This window comes from Ochotona curzoniae, unplaced genomic scaffold, assembly GCF_017591425.1.
Source record: "Ochotona curzoniae isolate NIBS_2020 unplaced genomic scaffold, NIBS_Ocur_1.0 contig_3520, whole genome shotgun sequence".
Taxonomy (NCBI): domain Eukaryota; kingdom Metazoa; phylum Chordata; class Mammalia; order Lagomorpha; family Ochotonidae; genus Ochotona; species Ochotona curzoniae.
In genome coordinates, this window is record NW_024465894.1 from 5,746,971 (window position 1) to 5,769,696 (window position 22,726).

A 22,726-nucleotide genomic window follows, 5' to 3' on the forward strand; every position below is an offset into this window, starting at 1 on the left:
CACTCCTCTGGGATCCAGCTATCCCCAGCAGGTCTAAACTGCCGCCCCAGTGTCTGCCCCCATCTCTGCCACTCAAAGTATTCCTCCAGTGTAGGAAGGACCGGCTGTTGTGTGGTGAGCTGGGAGAGGCATTGGAAACCCTGAGGAAGAAAAATGGCAGATAACCTGAGCACAGCGCACTGCCCAGGCCTGGTGCCCACTCCTGGCACAGTGATTTTTTTAAAACCCTGGGAGCTGCGGTGGCTGGGGGACGGCCAGGCACTGCTGCCCAGGGTGTGTTTTGGTTAGTGGCGTGGCAGCCAGGGTTGCTGGCCGTGCAGGTTCTCGGCACCCTCACACTGGTTCTGTGTTGTTTTGTGTTGTCTGTGGGAGTCAGGAAAAGACTCAGGGTTCCCCTGGGCGATGTTTGGGGGTCTTGGAGTGGCCAGCAGGTTGTTATCCATTGACCGTCCCAAGTAGGATCTGTCTGCCTTGTTCACGGAGGTCTAGAACAGGGCCTTGGCCACAGTGGGCACTTGCTGTGTGGTTGTGTTTGCCCAGCTGTCTCTTCTTTGGGTTTGTTTTTGTCAATTCCTTCATCATGGCCTCGATGTGACTGGAGGGGTACCGGTGGCTACACAGCGTTCTCACAATGACACGCTGAGGGAGTCGGTACTGTTGACCCATTCCACAGAAAACGGAGGCCCAGGATGGTCATGCAGTGTGCTGGGGGCCCGGCGGCCCATGGCTGCCTCACCCGGGGCCGTGGTGGTCGTGGCCGGGACTCTCGACCTGGCATGGAGCTGCCTTGTGAGTCCAGAACTAGCCTGCCGGCCACCGCGGTGCGGTACCCTCAGGCGGACTTGGTTGTCATGTTGCTGCTGCTTTTTTTTTTTTCTTTCTTAAGGTTTACTTTATTTTTATTGGTAAGTCACATTTTACAGAGAGAAGGAAAGACAGAGAAAAAAGATCTTCCATCCGCTGGCTCACTCCCCAAGTGGCTGCAAAGGCCAGAGCTGAGCTGATCTGGAAGACAGGAGTTTCTTCTGGGTCTCCGTGGGTGCAGGGTCCCAAGGCTTCAGACTGTCCTTGGCTGCTTTCCCAGGCCACAAGCAGGGAGCCAGAAGGGATGTGGAACAGCCAGGACCTGAACCCGTGTTCATATGGGATCTTGGCGCTTGCAAGATGAGGATGTAACTACTGGCTTATTGCTTGTCCCTTGTGTGGCCGACCATCTATATGGTCCAAGCCGTGTATTCATGGTGAAGTGGGGGCCTTTGTTTGGCATGGCCAGTGGATTGCCCAAACCCTGTTTTCCCAGCTCCTGGCATCGTTGAGTTGCCCACTACCGCCCTTGGGAGAGCTCTTTTGGTAGATGTGTTCTTGGCGGGGTTGGGGGAGCTGGTAGACTCCCTGTCTGTAAGGAAGCTTGTGGGGGCCCAGGAGTGTGTGTTGGCACGAGGGCCCACTTTGTGATGGCTGAGCTCTTGGCTGTATTTGGAAGTCAGAGCCAAAAGGCCAGGCCACACATTTGTGGTATCTGTACCATGGAATGCAACCCCTGTGTCAGTAATGTCCACTTTCTGAAGCTTTCTTGTAAAACAGTCTCATTTTAACGTTTTGAGTTGACATGGTTGGGGCAGTGGTTAGTGAGGAGACCCATAAAAATGTCCTGGTCTTCACGCGACACGAAGCTCTGAGTGGTTCTGCTGGCCGCAGGCCACAGTGGCCTGTGCAGTCAGCTGTAGCAGAAATCTCAACTGGTTCCGTCTTGGGGTGAATTAGGGGTTACTGTTTCGGGGGTTTGGCAGTGGTAACGCTGTCACGTGCTCATGTGACTTTTTGTAAAAACAAGGTGAACAAGGATTTCTTCCTGAGCCCCTGTCAACTTGTGGCCTGTTTTCTCATATAATTTTTGAGCATGCTTTATAAGGGCGTTCTTTTATTCTGGTAGGTTTTTTTTTTTAATGTTTCTTGGGTGTCAAGGCTGGGATGGGGCAGGCAGAGAGCTCTCGCACCTACTGGTTTGCTTCCTAAAAGGCTGTGATGGCAGGGACTAGGTTGGATCCTGGAGGGGAATACTTAGTCCAGGTTGCCAGGTGTGTTCCAGGAACCCCGGGTGCTGGAGGCATCATTGCTGCCTGCTTGGGCGTGCCCTATGAGGAAGCTGCAGCCAAGAGCTGGAGCAGGGAGTTGAACCCAGGAAGTCCTGTAAGGGATGCTGTTGCCTAGTGACCGTCTCCATGCCTGCTCCCTGTGCTTGGTTCTTTTTTTTTTTTTTTTTTTAAAGATTTATTTATCTATTGGAAAGTCAGATATACAGAGAGGAGGAGAGACAGAGAGGAAGATCTTCTGTCCAATGATTCACTCCCCAAGTGAGCGCAATGGCCGATGCTATGCCGATCCGAAGCCAGAATCTAGGAACTTCTTCTGGGTTTCCCATATGGGTGCAGGGTCCCAAGGTTGGGCCATTCTCGACTGCTTTCCCAGGCCACAAGCAGGGAGCTGGATGGGAAGTGGGGCTGCCGGGACCAGAACCGGCGCCCATATGGGATCCCGGCGCGTTCAAGGCGAGGACTTTAGCCGCTAGGCCATGCCGCCGGGCCCCCTGTGCTTGGTTCTTAAGTGGGAAATGGAGATGCAGAGAGAACAAGGATGCTAAATCACATGGAGAACCTGCCAGGGGGCTTCTGTGTCCCCCAGTGGCTCAGGTGTCTGGGACACGTAGCCATGCCGAGGACCAGGTAGGGGTTCTGAGCCTGTGTCCTGGGCTTAGGAGAGCAGCCTGCTGGCAGGTGGGTTGATTCTCATCCCGTAAGTGCATTTGGCCAGCAGTTGGGGGTCGGTTGTGTGGCCCATGGCTGGTGGCTTCCGGGGTCAGACAGTAAAGGAGGCAGGAGGACAGGAAGTGACCTGGAAGTGTGGGGCTGCCATGTCCACATCTGTGATCATACACTCAGAGCATAAAGCCCTCACGCGAGCTGCTCCCCCAAACCTGAAGCAGGCCACTCCCTCCCCTAAGACTCCTTGGGCCAGATTAGGTAGATCCTTGGAGACTGAAGGCTGGGGGAAGGGCCCTGGGGGAGGGGACAGGAGTGTGTGGTGAGGGGATGATGACTGAAGCGGGGAGTGGGTGACAATGGGTGTTTAACTCTGAATATGCCTGAAGACCTAGGATGGTACCTCTCTGCTTTCATTGGGTAAATTGTATGGTGTCCGTATTGCAGCTCCGGAAAATAGTGATTTCTTAAATGGCAAAGAATTAAAATCCCAGAAACAACAGAATAAACCAACAAAGCAGTCCCTTCTTCATACCTGCTGTGTTGGCCTGTAAATGAACAAATCTCCCCTTCCCTACATACAAGTGGGTGCCAGGCCAGGCCTGTCCAGTGGTGCCTGTAAGATGAGACTGGCTCTCCTGGCCTTGAGCTCCCAGTGTGCGGCTGACTCCCAGCTGGCACCTGTGACCCGGGCTGACTGCCCGCGTGTGCTCCCCGGAGTGCCGAGCCACGTTGCTGGACCTGCTCACCCATGCCGGGGCCCTCGGCTGGCCCGCCCAGGGATGCCCCCCTGGCTTGGGAGGGGCAGAAGGCTGCCGGCTAAATACCCCCACGCTGTGCCAAGCCTCGGGGAAGCCATCTCCTGAATGTTTTTTTATCTTTCAGATGATGGACGCCATCAAAGGAACGATGACTGAAATCTACAACGATCTCTCCAAAAACACTACCGGAAGCACAATCGCCGAGGTCAGGGTGCCATGTGACTTCCTTTCTTTGTGAGAGTGTGTTCCTTGGGACTGTCAGGAGGGGGCAGCCGTTCCTGCAACCCCTCTCCTGTCAGGTGCCGGCTCTGGTCCCTGCGCCTGCCCTCCCCGGGAAGCCCTGCCTGAGGTCTGGCCTTGCTCTCTTGAATGTGTGGCTGTGGCTGGGGTGTTTGTTAGCTTGAGGTTGAGGCTGTGCAGACATACTCTGCCTTGTCGGGTCAACTGCTCACGCCATGGCAGCAAAGAGCAGAGCCGGAGTTGGACCCACGGGCAGAATAGGACTCTGGTTATGTTGCCCCTAGGAAGCAGGAAGCTGGAACTTGGGTTACTAAGCAGTCCCTGCATGGAAGTTGGCGTCTTGCCTAGGAAAGAGCGTAGGCCAACCGCCCACCTACAGAGTGGCCGCCTGCAGCTGCAGCCACGACGGCTGGGCGAGTGGGCGCTGCAAGGCTGCTCTGGGTGGAGGGCCTGGGTGGCCAGGTGTCAGTTGGTCCCCAGGTGGGATGGCAAAGGGCCCGATCCCCAAGGTCACCCAAGGCCGTGTGGGAGAACTGTGGCCCCGCCCTGCAGAAATGTTAACCTCTGTGGGTAAGGTAACGTTGGCCCGCAGTCCCCAATGGAAAAGGGCTGTCTCCAGCCGAGGACGTTGTCAGCATGCAGGTTTGTGAGTGGCCTGAGAGAAGGCGCTAGCTCATGGCCTCTCTGTCCAGGTGACTGTTCATGCTTGAGCTGGAGACATCAAGGCTGTCTCGCTCTCGCTCTCTCGGAGGGAGACAGAAGGAGCTCTTCCCTCTGCTAGCTGACTCCCTAGATGCTGGTAGCAGCTTCAGTTGAGTCAGGCTGCTGCCAGGAAGTCCGCCTGGATCTGGCACGGGGTCATGAGGGCCCCCCTGGGGTGTGCCAGCAGGAAGCTGGGCCTGGGGGTGGAGTTGGGACTCAGATACAGGTCAAGAGCAGTCATTCTGAGCTGTGACCGAACCACCGAGCCAAGCACCCATCCTGCTGTCCCGTCCTGTTTGTTCTCTTAATTGCCGGCCCTAGAAAGCAGCACCCAGGAGGTGTCCCTTGAAACCTTCGGCCCAGCGGCATCCTGGAGCTGTGGACTAGAGTGAGAGAGCGTGCAGCCCACAATGGCCATGCCTTCTGCAGGCAGAAAGGGCTGCGGTTCCTGCATGGGAGACGTGGCCGATTCATAGAGAAGGAAAGACCGGAAGATCTTCCTTCCATCCACTGGTTTACTCCTTAAGACAGCCATGATGAACTCAGCTGAGTCGATTGGAAGCCAAGAGCTTCCAGGTCTCCCGTGTGGGTGCAGAGTCCCAAGGCTTTGGGCCGTCCTCTGACAGTTTCCCAGGCCACAAGCAGGGGGTTGTGCGGGAAGTGGAGCAGTTGGGATATGAACTGGTGCCCATATGGGCTGCCAGCCCTGTAGGATGGGGCTTAGTGTGCTGTGGCCCAGCACTGGCCCCAAGATAGTGTTCTGGACTTAAGCTATGGGAGTGTGTGCCGAAGATAATCCTGTTATGTTGCGGCCGGTCCCATGTATTGTGGGCTGTGTAGCAACATCCATGGCTTCTGCCCACTGCTGCCAGGGTGCTGCCCATTTGTGACAGAGTGACCCCAGACTTCATCATTGCCGTGGAGGCAGATCGCCCAGCCAGTGGGAAATAGCCTCACGTCCATGCCAGTTGAGCCTGTTGTTTCCCGTTCTAGTGCGTGTGACCCCCTGCTTGCTTAGGCCACCTCGCCCTGACCCCTTGCTCTGGTTTTCAGAAGTGTTTGCCCTCAGAGGGGCTTTCACTGATGCCAGCATTGCCTGGAACAGATGCCCAGGTTCAGTGTGGCTTTCCAATCCAGGGGTCTCACGGGTTTGCATGAATCCGCAGGTGGCCACCTCTCTGAGCGGCACTCGGCGTAGGGCCAGCTGCCTGGGCCGGCCCCGGCGCCGAGCGTGGGGGCCTGGGCAGTGAGCAGCCGTGGATGACGCTTCTCTCCTTCCTTCAGATCCGCAGGCTGAGGATCGAGATTGAGAAGCTGCAGTGGCTGCACCAGCAGGAGCTCTCGGAGATGAAGCACAACCTGGGTACGACCTGACCACGTGGGCATCCCTGGCCTCTGCTGCCCGGCCTGGCTGTGCCTGTGGGCATCCCTGGCCCCCACTGCCCTGCCTGCCTGTACCCCATGGGCATCCCTGGGTCCCTGCTGCCTGGCATGGCTGTGTGCCATGGGCGGCTGGGTGAGGACATTTAACCAAGAAGCTGGACCTAAAAGCAGGAGTTGGTGGGGGGCCCTCTTCTGCTGTCCGCTTCGTACAGTGAGGTCCACTTTGGGTTTCTCCCGAGATAGTAGCATTGTCAGCGAGAACCATGCTGTGTATCCTGGAGGTTGGCGAGTGCGGGCCACGCATCCCCTCGTGCCAGGCGACCCACTCAGAACTTTCTGTGTTGGGAGGCTCCTAGGGGAAGGGTAGCTGCTGGCTCCTGCCCTTCTGCCCACGGGGGTGAGATCTGTCCCGAGCGTGGTGGGAGGGGCAGAGAGGAGAGACTGGACGTGTCTTCTCCAGAAGGATTTGTTGTGTTTCCCAGGACCTGCCAGCGGCCTTAACCATCCCAAGTCTGACTCAGGAAGTCTCGCCAGAGGGAGCAGTGTGGTAGCAGCCAGCTGTCAGCCTTGTGGCTTGCTGCTGGGTCCTGTGTGCTAGATTTGATCCAGCACCACAGAACACAGAGGAAGGCTCCTCTCTTGTTAGCTGTGTACCTCAATATTCTCATCTGTGAAAGGGGCAGCAAAGCAGAACTTGCCATGTAATAACAACGTAATGGTTGATCAAATCAGTGGAAGTGACTTTATGAAGCACTCCACATAACGATAGATGCGGCAGAAGTATTTTATCCACTAGAAAAAAAATCCTGTGCTGATGACAAAATCTAAAACAAGTTGGGAGTGGCAGTTAGTTGGAGGACATTTGAGGAATTCACACAACGCAATTGGGGATGGAGAACCACCGTGAGGATTTCTGGCTACCCTCCTGCTGGCTACCCCCCTGCTGGCTACCCTCCTGCTGGGTTACCTGTGGTGTGTGCATCCCAGGAGGCTGGTGGGGTCGGTCCCCGGAGTCCCCAGGCTCAGGGAAGCTGCACCCAGAGGCCGCGTGGCTTCCGCTGTGTGTGTGTGTGTGTGTCTGGCCCTGGGCCGGGGTGGCTCATGTCACCGGGGGTGTCCTGCCCACACTCCTGCAGAGCTGACCATGGCCGAGATGCGGCAGAGCCTGGAGCAGGAGCGGGACCGGCTCATCGCCGAGGTAAAGAAGCAGCTGGAGCTTGAGAAGCAGCAGGCAGTGGACGAGACCAAGAAGAAGCAGTGGTGCGCCCACTGTCGGAAGGAAGCCATCTTCTACTGCTGCTGGAACACCAGCTACTGTGACTACCCCTGCCAGCAGGCCCACTGGCCCGAGCACATGAAGTCCTGCACGCAGTCAGGTAGCGGCTGGCACCCACACAGGCCCCAGGCTGTCTGGCACAGAAAGGTCACTTGCCCAGGTCCTTGTCCCTTGAAATCAGCCGTGCGTCTGGCTACCTGAGCAACGGACGCAGGCTCTGGGCTCAGGGCACCCACCCTCCAAGTCTCCCCCATGGGTGCGGGGGCTGTGAGCCATCCTCCACTGCTTTCCCAGGTCACTGGCAGGGATCTGGATGGGAAGTGGAGTAGCCAGGATTAGAACCCAGGGATGCAGGGGCCCAAGGACCAGGACCATCCCCTGCTGCTTTCCCAGGCGCATTAGAAGGGAGCTTTTTGGACAGTGACGCAGCTGAGACTTGAACTTGTGCCCTGTTCGGGATGTTGGCATGAGAACCCGCCTTCCCTGTAGGGATGTCACATCCCATAGTGCTGTGGCGTTTCCCTGAGCTCTGGATCGTCACCCATCCCCACTCACTATGGTTGGCAGCATTTACAGTCACTGTTGGTATAGTTCCATGAAATGTGGATCGCATGCTGTATAGTGCCACCCCATCACTATGTCAGTTGTTGCTCCTGGGCACTCTGGGCAGCTGTCCACCTTGGACCCGCCCTCATGCCTGGTTCTGGGGCTGGGGACTGCTGCCTGCTCTGTGTGGTGGTGGGCTCAGGCTTGGTGCGGGGCCTCAGATGAGGCAGTCAGCCGCCATGTGACTTCTCTCTGTCCCCTTTGCAGCGACTGCTCCTCAGCAAGAGGCAGATGCTGAGGTGAGCACAGAAGCAGCCAGCAAGCCTGCCCAGGGGAGCACCACCAGCACTCCAGCGGCCCCCACCGAGGCAGCCAGCACCCCCAAAGAGAAGGAGACGGTGGCTGAGAAGGGCAAAGATGGCGGCTCGGTGAGCACCCCTGGTCTGGGGCAGTGACTGGAGCCTGCTAGGCCTTTGTCTCCCATGGATGTTGGGGAGCATACAACCTAAGTGGGCAGTGCCAGCCAGTGGAACTTCCTAGTAGGGTCACCAACTCCTGTTGCCCCGGCCACTCCGGGCCGCCCTCTTGGGTGCCTGAAGTGTGGTTGGTGTGAGAAGGGTCTGATTTCTCAGATGTGTTTGATCGTTGTTAATTTCAAATTCCGCGGTCAGTGCTGCTTGCGCTGTGTTTTCTGTTAGCTGCATCCAAAACACAGAGGTCTATGGTGCAATTAGTGAACTTATATTGTTTCAAAGTCTTGAGCCTCTTGGCTGTGGCAAGCATCTGGAGGGTGGGCAGGTTATGGGGAAATCCTGGGGAACGTTCTGGAAGCCGAGGCCCTCAGGGTGCTGCTCCAGCTGCGTTCTAGACTGGGTTTGGGAGCTCAGCAGCAGGTGTGCGACCACGCCAGGCTGGGGGAGGGAGGAGCCGTTGGATGGACACCTTGGGGTGGCCCCAGCACCCCATGGCTGCGCGCTGCCCACGCGGCCCAAGTCCATCTTTGCCCTTCTTGTGTTTACAGACCCTTGACCTTTCTGGCCCCCGAGACACGCCCTCCTCCATCCTCCTCGGCTCCACCCAGGGCTCAGGTAGGTTGTCCCGGTGGCTGCGTGCTGCCTTCCCATGTCCTGGGGCTGTGGTGGCTGCGGTCTGCCCGGGAGACACCATGGGCACGGCAGGGGCACCAGGTCAGGTGTGACTGGGTGAGTCATCTGTCAGAGTCCCTGCAGAAACCCTGCGTTGACTCCGCCCACAGGGAAGTGGCCCAGCAGCCACGCTGGTTTTGGGCTGGGCACACCAGCCTGTGGCGGGGGCAGGTGGTGGTTCGATGCTTCGGTCTTGCTGTAAACCCCTTTCTTTCCTCATGGAGGCCGTTGGCCGGGGACTCCAGGTTCCACTATGGTCTTTTAGCAGCTGGGGTCTGTTCTAGAAAGGGCCACCTTGCTGTCACCTCAGCTCCAGCTTCTGTCCCGGGCTGATTCTCTGCATTTGGAAGCTGGGAGTGGCTGTGTTTAGGGTCCTGGGGGTTTAGGGCAGAAGCCCCCAGCACCGGTCGCTCACATGGCTGGGGCAGGGATGCTGGCCAGGCTCTGACAGGTGGCACGGTGCTGAGAGGCACTGGGGTCCATGGGGGATTTCGCGGAGCTCGTGGAACTGGCGCTGGGCCGCTGGCTCAGGAACTGCCCCGGTCCCCCGCTCGGTGGCTGCCGTGTCTTCTGAGCGGGCAGCTTGCCGCGGGACCTCTGCACCCTGCCCTGCCCTGCGGCTCAGTGGCCACTGCCTTCTGCCCATGCTAATCTCTCTTGGCTCTCCTCCTTTTGGGGTGGTGGTGATCCAGAGTTAGGTTTTCAAGATTAAGTTGAAGTCTGTTTTATTATTCACTTATTTTTAAAGACTTTTTTTTTTGTTTTAATTGGAAAAGCGGTTCTGTTTTTATTGGAAAGGCAGTTTTACAGAGAGGAGGAGAAATAGAGCTTGTATCCATTGGTTCACTTCCCAAATGACCTCAGTAACCAGAGCTAGACTCATCCGAAGCCAGGAGCTGCTTCCTGGGCTCCCGTGTGGGTGCAGGGTCCCAAGAACTTGAACCATCCTCTACTGCTTTCCCAGGCCACGTCTAGGGAACTGGATGGGAAGTGGAGTAACCAGGACATGAACTAGCATCCATCTGGGATGCCAGCGCTTGCAGGTGGGGGATTAGCCTATTGAGCCACCACTCTGGCCCCAAATAGTCAGTTTTAAATATAAACTTGTAGCAAGCAGGTATGGGAGGGTCTTGGGTGGATTACAGCCACACCATAGCAGTTAAGGTCCAGGTCTGTGAACCGCAGAGCCACCTGGTTCACCTGCATTTGCTGCTTGTGTAATGGTGGGGAGTGTGTAGGGTTCGTTGGAATTGGGGTGGTCACCCACAGGGAGGTGTTGGGAAATGCAGCTGAGGTCAGCTAAGTGGTACCTCGCCCCGGGGGATCAGTCAGCAGCCTAGAGTGGAACTGGCGCTGTAGGAGGGAGACGGAAATCCTATCACAAAATTTATTGGAAAGGCAGATTTACAGAGAGGCCTGGAGAGACAGAAACTCTTCTATCCACTGGTTCACTCCCCAAATGGCCGTGTAAGTGAGGAGCCTCTCCAGGTCTCCTATGCAGGCGCAGGGCCCCAAGGCTTTGAGCCGTCCTCGGCTGCTTTCCCAGGCCACAAGCAGGGAGCTGGATGGGAAGCGGGGCTGTCAGGATTAGATCCGGTGCCCCTGTGGGATCCCTGTGTGTGCAGGGTGAGGTTTTACCCTGCTGAGCTATCACGCCGTGCCTTGAGAAATCTCTTTGTTCACTCCCCAAATGGCTCAGTGGTTGGAGCCAGGAACTCTTCCATCTTGGTCTCCCGTGTGGGTGGACAATCCAAACACTGCGCGTTCTGCTGCCCTCGCAGGGAGCTGGATCAAAAATGGGGTAGCTGGGTCCCAGACCGCTGTGGCGAAATGCCAGCCTGGTAGGAGGCACGGTGCAGGCCCATCCCCTCAGCAGCCTGGCAGACCCAACCCCGTTCCCCCAGCTCTGATTCCTCAACCTGTCCACGGGGCCACACCATCCCTGGGCCTGACCTGGAGCCCGTGCTCAGAGCTGGGCCGGCGGCACAGGCGAGCAGCCCAGGGCACACACACGGTCTTGGCCACTACCCTGGTTACTGACTCCGGCCCCTTCCGCCTGGTCCTCATCCCTCCTTGGCTTTCTTCCTTGGCAAGCCGCGCGGCTCTGCGCTCCCCTAAACCCGATTCTGTGAGCCCCATACACTCTGCTTCCCCTCCACCTTCTGCCAGCAGCTCTCAGGCCTCAGCAGTGCTGTGCCGCCTGTGCCCTCAACATCCCCACACTGGCAGGGCAGACCCGCTGGGGTGGGAGCGTGCCTTGCCCGGGCGGTCCAGCTCATCATGTCCCTTCCTCCCACAGATCATTCCCGGAACAGCAAGTCCTGGAGCGGCAGCGAGGAGAAGCGGGCCTCGGCCCGGGCTGAGCACAACGCCAGCACCAGCTCCTCCAGCTCCAGCAAAAGCCTCCTCCCCAAAGAGTCTCGCCTGGACGCCTTCTGGGACTAGAGGCAGATTGTCACGACGGACACCCGGACCCCAGGGACTTGGGAAGCGGCCGTGGGGGCGGGAGAATGACTGACCAAGTGGGCGCCGCGGGCAGCCGACACTACACGCAGCATTAGCTCCCACCAGCCCCGGGCTCTGGATGTAAATATTGTACAGTATGTGGGTGTCGCCGACGCTAGGGCACCTGCCCCTTTTTATATTTGTATGGACCTTAACTTATGAAAAAGAAAAAAGAAGAAAAAAAAAAAACAATGGGGAAAAATGCCCCAGCCACAAAAGGAGGGTTTTGATGTTGGAGAAGGCGTGGGCCCCGGAGGCCCTGGGTCTGCTGCAGCGGGGGGTGCTGTCGCATGGGTTCTGGGCGGAAGAAGCCATTCTCAACTGTCCATCCGCCTGTGGACGCAGCGACTGGGCCTCGGGGGCTGTGACTCAGCGGGCCGTACCACGCTGGTCGACCTCATGTGGCCATGTTGCAGATCCCAGGTTGTCCATGGGAGTGTTTGCGGGGTCAGCTAGAGGAATCTGGGGGATTCCTCCAAGAGCAAACCCACACGACCCTCGCTTACGGGGGTCGGCCATCCCCGCCCAGCCTGGTGGCAGCAGGGCACACACAGTGGCATCGTCCACTCTGAACAGCTGTTTATGGTTCCTCTCCGCACACACACATACGTGTACACACTGGTAACACACATGATCCCAGAGGCCGTGCTGCTGGAACGCAGGAACCCCGGGCCCACTGAGGAAGGGGAGGAGGGCAGCGTCTGGGAGCGAGCGTGTGTTTTATTTCTGCGATGAACCCTTCATCCTGTACGCATGAAGCCGGGGCAGCGTGGCGCGAGCAGCGTCTCCGTGCCCGCCCCGTCATGCCATCTGTTACACTACGTAGGTCTTAGTCCCACTTTGTATGTTGTTGTAAAGCAAGAGGCATGGGGTCCAAGCCGGAGGTGACGTCTGTATATGAGAATTAATTGTACGGTATCATTCCAGTACATTCTGTTGTACATTTTAGTCTCGTTTCCTTTCTCTTCGTTGTTGATAAGAGGAATGTGAATTGTACAGTGCCCGGCTGGTTAGCCTTATTAGAGAAAAATTGAGTATTAGAAGAAACGAGGAGAGACGAGCTTTGTGAACTGCAGTTGTCGAAAAAAAAACAAAACAAAAAATCCCACAAAAAGCCTAGCTGGCCTTACTTGTGAAGCTTAATTGCTTTTAGCATATGGAAGTATTTTTTCACATTTTCTTTGTATAAAATTTGTATTAAACTTACCTTTTTTGATGATGGTGGTTTTTTTTTTTTTTTTTTTTTTTTCTTTTTTTTTGGTGGCTGAGCCAGTGGACTCAACACAACAAACCCTCTTGGGTTGTCTCACTTTCCCTCCAAAGTTTTTTTTTTTTTATTTCAGATTCTCCTTTTTGTTGTTGTTGTTTTGTTTTTTTTGTTTTGTTTTTTAAAGCTGTTTTGGCAAAAGCGGCTTGCTGCTCCTGGAAGCCACAGCTTGCTGTCTGGGTCCGCCGCCTGGTGGTCACACCGAGCACTGCATCTCCTGGGGGTTTATTCCCGCCCGGCCGTTTCCCAATCCTGTTTAATAGTGAACTGAGTACTAGGGGGCATGAGATGCAGGTGTGTTCTATGAGCTCAGCGACTCGTGTGGGCGAGGAAGGACCTGAGCCCAGGTTTCGCGGGTGCAGATTCGTTCGTGGCTGTCCGACGGAGCACCTGGGAAGACTTGAGGGTGCTAATGAGGGCCCCATTCCAGGAAGGGCGAGGGCAGCAGCGCTTGCTGGGATTCCTTGGGTGTGGGGCAGTCGGAGTGCAGTGCGGCGGAGCTGGCTGGAAGAGTGTCCAGGTAGGGGAGAGACCCTGGCACCCGTGCATGTGCTGGGAAGAGAAGGCAGGCATGGGGGCTGAGAGGGAGCAGGGCTGGGCTGCGGTGGACCCTTGGCACTGCACCGCGAGGGTGAGAGGCTGGACTCGATGCCGGCTGTTGGAGTCTTCCTGAGCGTTCTACTGTAGTTATCTGCCGGTGTGATTTGGGTGGGTGTTGTGGCCCGGATGCTTGAGCCTGGGTTTAGGTTCCGAGTTCACTGCTGAGCTGGCTCCTTACTAAGGCGCACCCTGAGAGGCAGCGGGGGGTGGCTCCAGGAGTAGGGTCCATGCCACACTCTGGGAGACCTGCAGGGGTTGCAGGCTTTGCCTCGGCCCTGCCCCCTGCCCTGGGCTGTTGCAGCCACCTGGGTGGGGAGTGCTCTAGCTGCTGGCCATTCACTTGTTTGCTATCACTCTTTCAAAAGGTCTAGTTTTTTGTTTTTAAATATTTATTTATCTGAAAGGCAAAGTAACAGTCCCCAAAATGGCTGCTTCGGAAGCCGGGAGCTTTTTCCGGATCTTCCCCCCGGATGCAGGGACCCAGGCACCTCGGCCATCTTTGGCTGCTTGGTTTCACAGGCTGTTAGCTGGGAGCTGGATAAAATGGAGCAGCTGGGACTTGAACTGGTGGATGCTTTGACCACGATACTGCAGCACCTGTTTCCAGCTAGTTCCCAAGGAATGGCTGTGAGGTATCGGGCTCTGCCTTTAGATTTCTGGCTTACGGTTTGAAAAGCAGCTGGGTCAGGTCTTGGATAATGAAACACAAGCGTTGGTAACGGCGTGCACCTGCCCCACGCTTGCCACTTGCTCCCTCTGAGGACTCCAGCACCCATCAGGGCTCCTCAGAGTCCTGCCCTGGCCGGCAGCCAGCCATCCGTTGCTTCAGCACGTGGGCCTCATCAGTGTTATATGCTGTGGCTTCTTGAATCCCGTGAACCGGGTCGGCCATGTTCCTCTGGGCATCCGTTGCAGCTGGGCTTTGCAGGTAGCCTGCCTTACTCTGCCCCAGGCCAGTGCTTTTGGTTTGCCCCATTTGCCCATTAGAAGTGGCTTGCCGAAGCTCACTCGGTGTGGCTGTGTCTGAGCCACAATTAAAACCAGGCTGCCCTACTTCCGAGGCACCCTGGGGAGTGTGTAGGTGACACTGCCCAGTCTTAAGCGGACCTCCACTGGGGGTGCTGGCGCCTGCTGACGGCCATGGAGGGGGTGAGTTGCTGCTGTGGGAGCAGGGGGGGGCGAGTTTGGGGAAGACTGGGTGCTAAACTGCGGAACCATAGAATTCACTGGGCTGCCTGCAGCGGGAAGGGGATGGACGCAGGTTACTGGGCTCTCTGGGCCAGGCTGAAACGGGCTGGGACTCTGTATGGCAGCTGCCACATCCATGCCAGGCTGTCCCCTTCTCTGGGGCGGCGGTTCCCTAGGCGTGCTGCTCCTACCTGGCCAGGTTGGAGTCTGTGCCAGTATCTTGTTGCTTTTGTTGCAGGTGCACTGGCCTTGGCTGAGCCAAGGCACTAGTGGGGTGTGCGCCCTTGAGCCGGCCCACCAACTGCGTGGCTGCACTGCCTCTCACCACAGGGCGTGGGGTGGGGGGCTTGTGGTGTGGACCCACAGGCTGAGACCTGTCCCCACAGAAGGGCCGGAGCCTGACGGTGTCACTGCAGATCTGTGTGAAGTTGCTCGCTTCCTGGAGCTGGGTCCACTGAGCCAGCCTAGCAGCAGGTGTGGGCAGGTATGGCCACATCCAGGGTTTCCTTGCTTACTGTAGGTCAGGGTCAGAGGTGGCCAGAAGGGGAGCTGGGCCAGATTCTGTTGCTGTCACAGGTTATTGCAGTTAATAGTGACTCCAGATGGCAGCGGCTTAACCCGCTTGCCTACCATGTCAGGCCCACAGATTGTATCAACCATCTGAGCGGTCGAGACAATTACAAAATCGGTGTAGTCAACGACACAAGCTGGGTGCAGGGGCAGGGGTTCTCAGCCCGGTGAAGGGCCAATGGCTCCTGCCTGCTGAGGACTCTGTCGCTGTCAGTACAGAAAGTCACCCAACTGCTAGAGTGATGCCTGTGTGTGGGCTTGGCCACAGCGTGGTTCCAGACCCATTGCAAGGCAGCCTATGTTATTGCTAAGGGATCCTGCAGGCTGCTGGTCTCCACCGCAGGGTTACACTGCCCCCTAATGGTCACAGTGAGCACAGCCTCAGGGGCACCAAGCTGGCATCAAGCAGGACACACAGCCTTGTGAGCAAAGAAGGTCCAGCCTTTTAAACTCCAAGTCCCTTGTGCCCAGAAAGAGCAACAGGTCCCTGCAACCACGTGATGTTCCTGCAACGCATTGCAGGTGACGGGAGCTGGGCACCCAAAAGTGCACCCTATAGTGGTCCGTATCTACGCAATCAGGCCAGTCAAGGCTGGCGAAGGGAATACAGATTTAAAGGGGCAAGAGCCATGAGGCAGCGAGCCTTTTGGGGGTTCTTAAGTGTCCACTGTGATCGGTGAAGCTACAGAAAGCTGCTTCAAGATGCTTACTGGAGGAGCTGGCTTGGTGGCACAGCGTGCTAAGCCACTGCCTGCCATGCGGGTGTCCTGCTGGCTGCTCCACTTCTGATCCAGCTCCCTGGGAAAGCAGCCGAGGATGGCAGGAGTGCTTGGGCCCCTGCACCCACATGGGATCCCGGATGGAGGCCCTAGCACTTGGCTTTTTTCCGGCCCAGCCGTGGCCTTTGGAGCTGTCTAGGGAAGTCAACCAGCTGATGGAAGAGCTCTCTAGCAATGCCTTTCACATCTTTTTAATTTATTTAATTTTTTTAAATTAAAAAGGCAGATTTATGGAGATGGATCCACTGGTTTACTCCCCAAATGGCCACAATGGTGGAGTTTAGCCTATCCAAAGCCAGCAGCTTCTTCCAGGTTTCCCACACAGTGCAGGGTCCCCAGGCTTTGGCCTGTCCTCAATTGCTTTCCCAGGCTACAAGCAGGGAGCTGGATGGGAAATGGAGAAACCGGACATGAACCGGTGCCCATATGGGATCCTGGCCCTTACACGGGGAGGATTAGCCAGTTGAGCCATTGTGTTGGGCCCTTTTCAAATCTTTTGTTTAAAAAAGCTGCATAATTTGCACAATAAATGTTATATTGATTGTAAAATTTCAGAAACAATGAACAAACCCCAGGCCACCTCTGTCAGGCTGGGTTTGGGAATGTCCACCAGACCAGTTCCGCCTAACTCTCCTTGCCCTGGTCGTCTCCCTGGATTTAGAATAAAACTCCCATCCAAGAGGTACAGGGGCCGGACACGGCTGGCGTGGCCCGGCCTTGGGCTCACGTGTTGCCTGCGTCACCCCAGGGCGGCCTTCCCCACCTGTCCATGTCCTGGTCACCTGCTTGGTGCTGACCAGTGTGCCCGCAGGGTCTCCTGGGGCATCTGGCCACTTCTTTCCAGATTCTCTAAACAGTGGAAACTCCCCAGGGGAAGGAAGTGGATTGCACTGTGCTCCCTGGCTGGAAGCTTGGCAAGCTGAGGCTGCCTTGATGGCTCTGATTGTGTCCCTGGCAGGACTGCAGGAACCTGCTAGAGACAACGTCTCAGGACCCTTCCGGGGGTCTCCCCAAGTTGGCTGATGGTGACCTCCTTTCGCCAGGATGGCTGGGACCACCATGGGAGGCCTGCCAGGAAGTGTGGGCCTCTCGGTGACCCGTCGTGCTTTCTGCAGCAGTTCTGATTCTGTAGATCTCCTGTTGGCAGCTGCTGGTTCAGATGTATCTCTCTGAAGTCTCCTTATGCAACTAAGATCAACTGCTTTTTGGTTCATCTTCATCTTTAGTTACCTAAAATGCGTTCTCTTTATATAAATAAAAATTGTATTTTGTATATACAGTTTTCAAAAATTTAGCACAATCTTTTTATCTATTTACTTTTATTGAGAAGTCTGATATACAGAGAGGAGGAGGAGAGACAGAGAGGAAGATCTTCCGTCCGATGATTCACTCCCCAAGTGGATGCAGTGGCTGAAGCTGAGCTGATCTGAATCCAGGAGCCAGGAACCTCTTCTGGATCGCCCACATGAGTGTAGGATGCCAAGGCTTTGGACCTTCCTCCACTGCTTTTCCATACCACAAGTAGGGAGTTGGATGGGAAGTGGAGCAGCCAGGATTCGAACCAGTGCCCATATGGGATCCTGGTGCATGCAAGGTGAGGATTTAGCCACTGAGCCTTCACATTGAGTCCAGCCACATTTGTTTAGGTTGGTGTTTCTTGCTCTTGGGGTCTTATCTAAGAAGCCATCACGTACATGAATGTCTTAGAGTGTTTCTCCTGTGTTTTCCTTCAACGACCTCATTGTCTCCGGACATAAACTTAGGTCTTTGGTCCATGTTGAGTTGATTACATGTTAAGAGGTATGGACTTATTTAACACGTGTGTTGAGATGACTATTGTTGTACCCACTTGACCCAGTACAGAGGTGTGCCACACACACACCGATTCAGACCTGGAAGTTCTTATTGCTGGTGGTGAAGAGATGGCTTGTGGCCTACAGACCTCTGACCCAGAGCCACAGTGGAGTTTGTGAAGGCAAAACCCACCAACCAGGCAGGGCTCTACCTTAGGGATGAAGCAATTACTGACTTTGGAGCCTTTGCTGCTGTTTCAGGTGAAATCTATTTTTCACCTAGCCATGCCTGAACAGCCCAGTGAGGGGTTTGGGGCTCTTGTCAAGCAGGATGTGGTGGTCTCTGCAGGGCTAGTCTTATTGCTGGAAGATGGAGCTCCCCTAAGATGGAGCCCGGCTCAACATGGAGTTCCTCTCGTTAAGCCTGTTATTTCAATATGCTTTTTATCATTCTGTATAATTTATGACTCTCATTTTGCAATCACCGAGCATTTCTGGGATAAATCCCACTTGATTGTGATGTGGTTTGGATTTGATTTGCTAGTGTTGTGTTGAGAAATTTCATATCCATGTTCCTTAAGGATATGGATATGTGATTCCCCATTTTGGAGAGTCATATCTTTGGTTTTGGAATGCAGTGATGTTGGCCCCATGAAGAGTTCATTGTGTTCAATATTCTGGAATAGTTTGAGCATTGGGGTTACTTCCAGTTCTGGAACGTTTTGTAGAGTTCGTCAGTAAAGCCATCAGATGCCAGACTTGCCCTGATAGAAACGATTGATTACTGCTTCAATAGCTTCAAAGTCAAGGCTTTTAATGTGTCTGTTCAGATTTAGTTTTCTTGACTTAATCTTGGTGGAGTGCGTGTGTGTGTCCAGGAATTCATTCATTTCTTCAAGATTTTCCAGTTTATTAACATATATAACACATATAGTAGCTGCTGCTTTTTTAAAAAATATTTTTAAAATTGGAAAGTGCGATATACAGAGAGGAGAGACAGACAGAGAGGAAGATCTTCTATCTACTGATTCACTCCCCAGTGGCCACGATGACCAGAGCTGAGCTGATCCAAAGCCAGGAGCCAGGATCCCCTTGAATCTCCCACGCGGGTGCAGGGTCCCAAGGCTTTGGGCCGTCCTCAGCTGCTTTCCCAGACCATAAGCAGAGAGCTGGATGGGAAGTGGAGCAGCTGGGACAGGAGCCAGCACCCACATGGGATCCCAGGGCTTGCAAGGTGATGACTTAGACCCTGCACCCACGTGGGAGACCTGGAGGAAGTTGCTGGCTCCTGGCTTCAGATCGGCACAGCACCGGCCAGTGTGGTCACTTGGAGTGAATCATTGGACAGAATATCTTCCTCTCTGTATATGTGACTTTCCAATAAAGAATAAATAAATCTTTAAAAAATATTTGCTCACTTAATGGTATCCCACGTTTCACATAGACTTTTACTTTTTAATAGTCTTCATTGTATGATTGGGTTTCAAAAGTTTGCTCCTGGAGGTCAGACAGCCTTTGCTTGATCTATTCTGCTGTGATTCTTTTTTCCCCCAGGGAAGGGAGAGGGAAGGAGAAGCACCTCTGGAAAAACAGCTGGGAAGTGGGGTGCCTCTTGACAAGGGAGGGAGAGACACCTGAAAATTCTTAATTATATCTTTTTTTTATTTTGCTGGTTGAAGATTTCATCTCCAAGATGCTCCTTAAGCAGCTCTATCTCCTTAGCAATATTTTTATTCATGTCAATGACTTTCTCAGGTCCGAATCTTCTGGGGGCACGGAGTAACTTTTAAAGAGGAGGATGTCACGCACCCACGTGGGCCGCACGCAGGGACAGCAGGGGTAGGGAGGGGAGAGGTTTGGAGAGCTGTCCGACTTCCGTCTGTGTCTGTGGGTGAAGGTCCTCCTCCCTGGCCCAGCTTCTTAGCAGCCTGGAAAGGGAAGTAGGTGCATGATACCCAAGTCCCAGGCGAGGGCAAGTGCATGCTGGGGCAGGGGGTGTTTGATTGACGTGTAGGCAGCCAGTGTTACAGCAGGGGATGAGCGGCTCCCAGTATGACTCCTATCTGTGGGGGCAAAGAGTTGGAGTGCAGTCAGGCCATGGGGTAGATTCTAGCAGCACCAAGAAATTAATAACCACTCATTGCAGTCCTGGTGCTGCTGTGTGTGGTGGGAGTGGGTTTCTTTAGTGGGCTGTCTCTGGTGTCTGAACCTCCTGGCTTACGGAGAGTGCACGGACGTAGCCCTGGAGTTGATGCCCCCAGAACTTGCGCAGTTGCAGATACAGGTTGGTCTTTTGCCCGGCACATTTGTTCTAACTCCAATTCTGGTATCAGTGTGACAGAGACATGCTGTGTGATTTTATGCTGCCAGACAAGGTGCAGGACAGGGATGGAGAGGGAGGGAGGGAGGGAAGCAGCGTGCCTTCCCTGCTCCATGGCTGGCCGTGGCTCAGACCCCAGCAGGTGACTGTGGCTTCCCTTCCCAGCCGGACCCGCAAGCAACAGGTGCACGGCAGGATACCTCGGGGATGTGCCTTGCAGCTGGCTGTGCGGCATGCTGGCTGTGGATGTGTCTGTCTGCTCTGCTCCTTCCCACAGAGTGTACACTCTTCCACTTTGTTGAGAACTTGTCAGACACGTGGGAACGTGATCCTTCCTGTGTTGTTTTCCTGTGACAGAGCAACTCAAGTGGGCTTGGCTAGTCCCTCTTCAGCCATCTTGGATTGCCCCCAGTTTCATGTTGACACAGATGAAGGCAGGAGTCATCGTCTTCTTTCACTGGGCAATGTCTTAGCGATCTTTCCCTCCAGTATTGGCTCGTTTTATTTGAAAGGTAGAGTATGACTGACATCTCCCATCCGCTGGTCCACTCTCCAAATACCTGCACAATCAGGCGGGGCCGGGCCAGTGCGGAGTGTGGAAACTGGAACTCAGTTCAGATCTTTGTTGTGGGTGGCAGGGGCTCAACCTGTTAAGCTGTCACCTGCTGCCTTCTATGATGTGGGAATCAAGGGTCAGGACTCAACCCAGGTGTTTTTGATATGAGGCCCAGCAAACGAACTGGCAACTTACCTGCTAGGCCAAATGCCTGCCCTGCCTGGCCAATCTGACTTTGGTCTCTCTCTTTTTAAGAAAATGTTTTTGAAGTGATCAAAGTGATCAGCATTGCCTTGTTCCGATTTCCTTAGTAGGAACCACAGCCTATGTGATCTGTTAAGACAAACACTAATTACGATGTATTGTGCAGGTTGGGATGCTTTTAGTAAGTCAGGAAAACAACTGAAAAGCCTTAAGCCATGACACTTGTGAATGTGTGTAATGCACTCGATTGGTTTCTCTCATGGGCCCTTGGTCCTTGTAAGAATTAAGCAACACTTCGTCCATGGAAATTTGTTGGGTTACTCCCTGCACAACCTCTACTCCACAAATGTCAATGATTACTTATAAATGAAGCCAAACAAGAGGAAACAGTATGGGGGTGAGGGAAAGAGAGACTGAATTTCAAAAACATGTCCTGAATCTGCCATTTGGGGCAGGTGTGAGCCAATGAATTCCGAGTTGGTTTGTTCCAGCCACTCTGATTGCATTCCTGTCTTTGGCAAAGGAAAAAAAAAATCCCTCTGGGAGCTGTTTGACTTAAAAATCCCCTGGAAAGCTCAATTCCTTCATTCCCTGGGGCCTTTCTTGAGGGGTGTGTGTGTCCTTTGGGTTCCTACCGCCGGCTGCTCAGGAAACTCCCAAGTCACGCTTATGCCTCTCACGGGTCCGGAGCTTTCACATGTGCCTGAGGAGTCCATTCAGTCACTTCTGAGTGTGTTCTGCAGAGTGGACACCACGGGGAGACAGCAAAGGTAGGCAGCCTGGGGCTACAGAATCTGTTCTGTACCTGCACATCCACTTACCCAGCCATCCATCCGTTTGTCCTTCCTTCCATCCACCACCCACCACCATCTATCCAGCCAGCTACACATCCATTTACGCCCTCATCCATCCTTATACCTACCTACACACCCACCCACCGATCCATCCATTTGCGCAGCCATCCATATAGCTATATACCCATGCATGCATCCATTCATCCACTTACCCAACCATCTACCTACCTGCATGGCCACCCATCTATCCATCCATCCACATACCCACTCATCCACCTACTCAGCCATCCTCCCACCCTACCTTCCATCTGTCCACCAATCCACCTACACACCCACCTGTCTACTCATCCATTCATGGAGTGCTGTCTCTCGCCAGCATCTGTCCTTGCTTTCCAGTAGTTCCGGGTCACCAGAGTTCAGGCTGGAATGTTTACCTTAGCAACTGAACTGTCAGCACCAGCCTTCAACATTTGGCCATCACCACAGGAGAGTAGCTGGCCGCCTGATGGTTTAATTTTAGGGTCAAAGAGTAGGTCTGTTTCTCCTGAAATGTCTTGTTGCTAAAATTCTAAGTGTTTTAGTGTTTCTAACGGGCGTTTGTTAAAGGTTTCCTTTTAATAAGGAATGCATTCTTTGTAAGCATATTTTTTTCCTGATAGCAGTCTTGATGGTAGCAGGGACGTGGGTGGATCATCGTCACAAGTGGGTGCCCATGTGGCAAAGGGTGCAGGGAAGCAGGGAGCACCCGTGAGTTTCCAAATCACTCCCAGGATGGCTCTTATATTTTTTCACCTAGTAAGTCTCTTCCAGTCATTCCTTTTTTTTTTTTTTTTTTTTAATTTTTATTGGAAAGCCAGATTTACAGAGCGAAGGAGATATAGAAACATCTTCCATCTGCTGGTTCACTCCCCAGGTGGCTACAATGACTGGAGCTGAGCTGATCTGAAGCCAGGAGCTGCTTCTGGGTCTCCCATGTGGGTGCAGGGTTTCAAGGCTTTGAACCATCCTCCAGTACTTTCCCAGGCCACAAGCAGGGAGCTGGATTGTAAGTGGAACAGCTGGGACACAAACCAGTGCCCATATGGGATCCTGGTGCATGCAAGGCGAGGATTTTAGCCATTAGACTACCATGCCAGGCTCTGATTCTGTATTTTCATAAGCCACCCATTCACTTATCCAAAGAAAATCACCCATCTATCCATTTTACCATATAATTATCCAGACATCTATTCATCCATATAATCATGAGCTATCCAGCTATCTTGTCCCAACATAGTTACCCACCCACTTATCCATTCACCCTCCATTTGACTCTCCACGCACCTTTCAACTGCTAAC

At 54.4% G+C, this 22,726-nt stretch overlaps 1 protein-coding gene across 4 annotated transcripts in view; it reads left to right on the forward strand.

Moving 5' to 3' along the window:
- Window positions 1–12,265, forward strand: part of ZMYND8 (zinc finger MYND-type containing 8) — a 92,647-nt gene extending 80,382 nt beyond the window's left edge. For all 4 annotated transcript variants that reach the window (XM_040981364.1, XM_040981365.1, XM_040981366.1 and 1 more), the window contains 6 exons: window positions 3,645–3,725; window positions 5,747–5,825; window positions 6,982–7,221; window positions 7,935–8,095; window positions 8,689–8,755; window positions 11,112–12,265. In XM_040981364.1, the coding sequence (XP_040837298.1) occupies window positions 3,645–3,725; window positions 5,747–5,825; window positions 6,982–7,221; window positions 7,935–8,095; window positions 8,689–8,755; window positions 11,112–11,257 (774 nt within the window). In that variant the 3' untranslated portion in view covers window positions 11,258–12,265. The remainder of the gene's footprint in view (window positions 1–3,644; window positions 3,726–5,746; window positions 5,826–6,981; window positions 7,222–7,934; window positions 8,096–8,688; window positions 8,756–11,111) is intronic.
- Window positions 12,266–22,726: the final 10,461 nt, after the last annotated feature.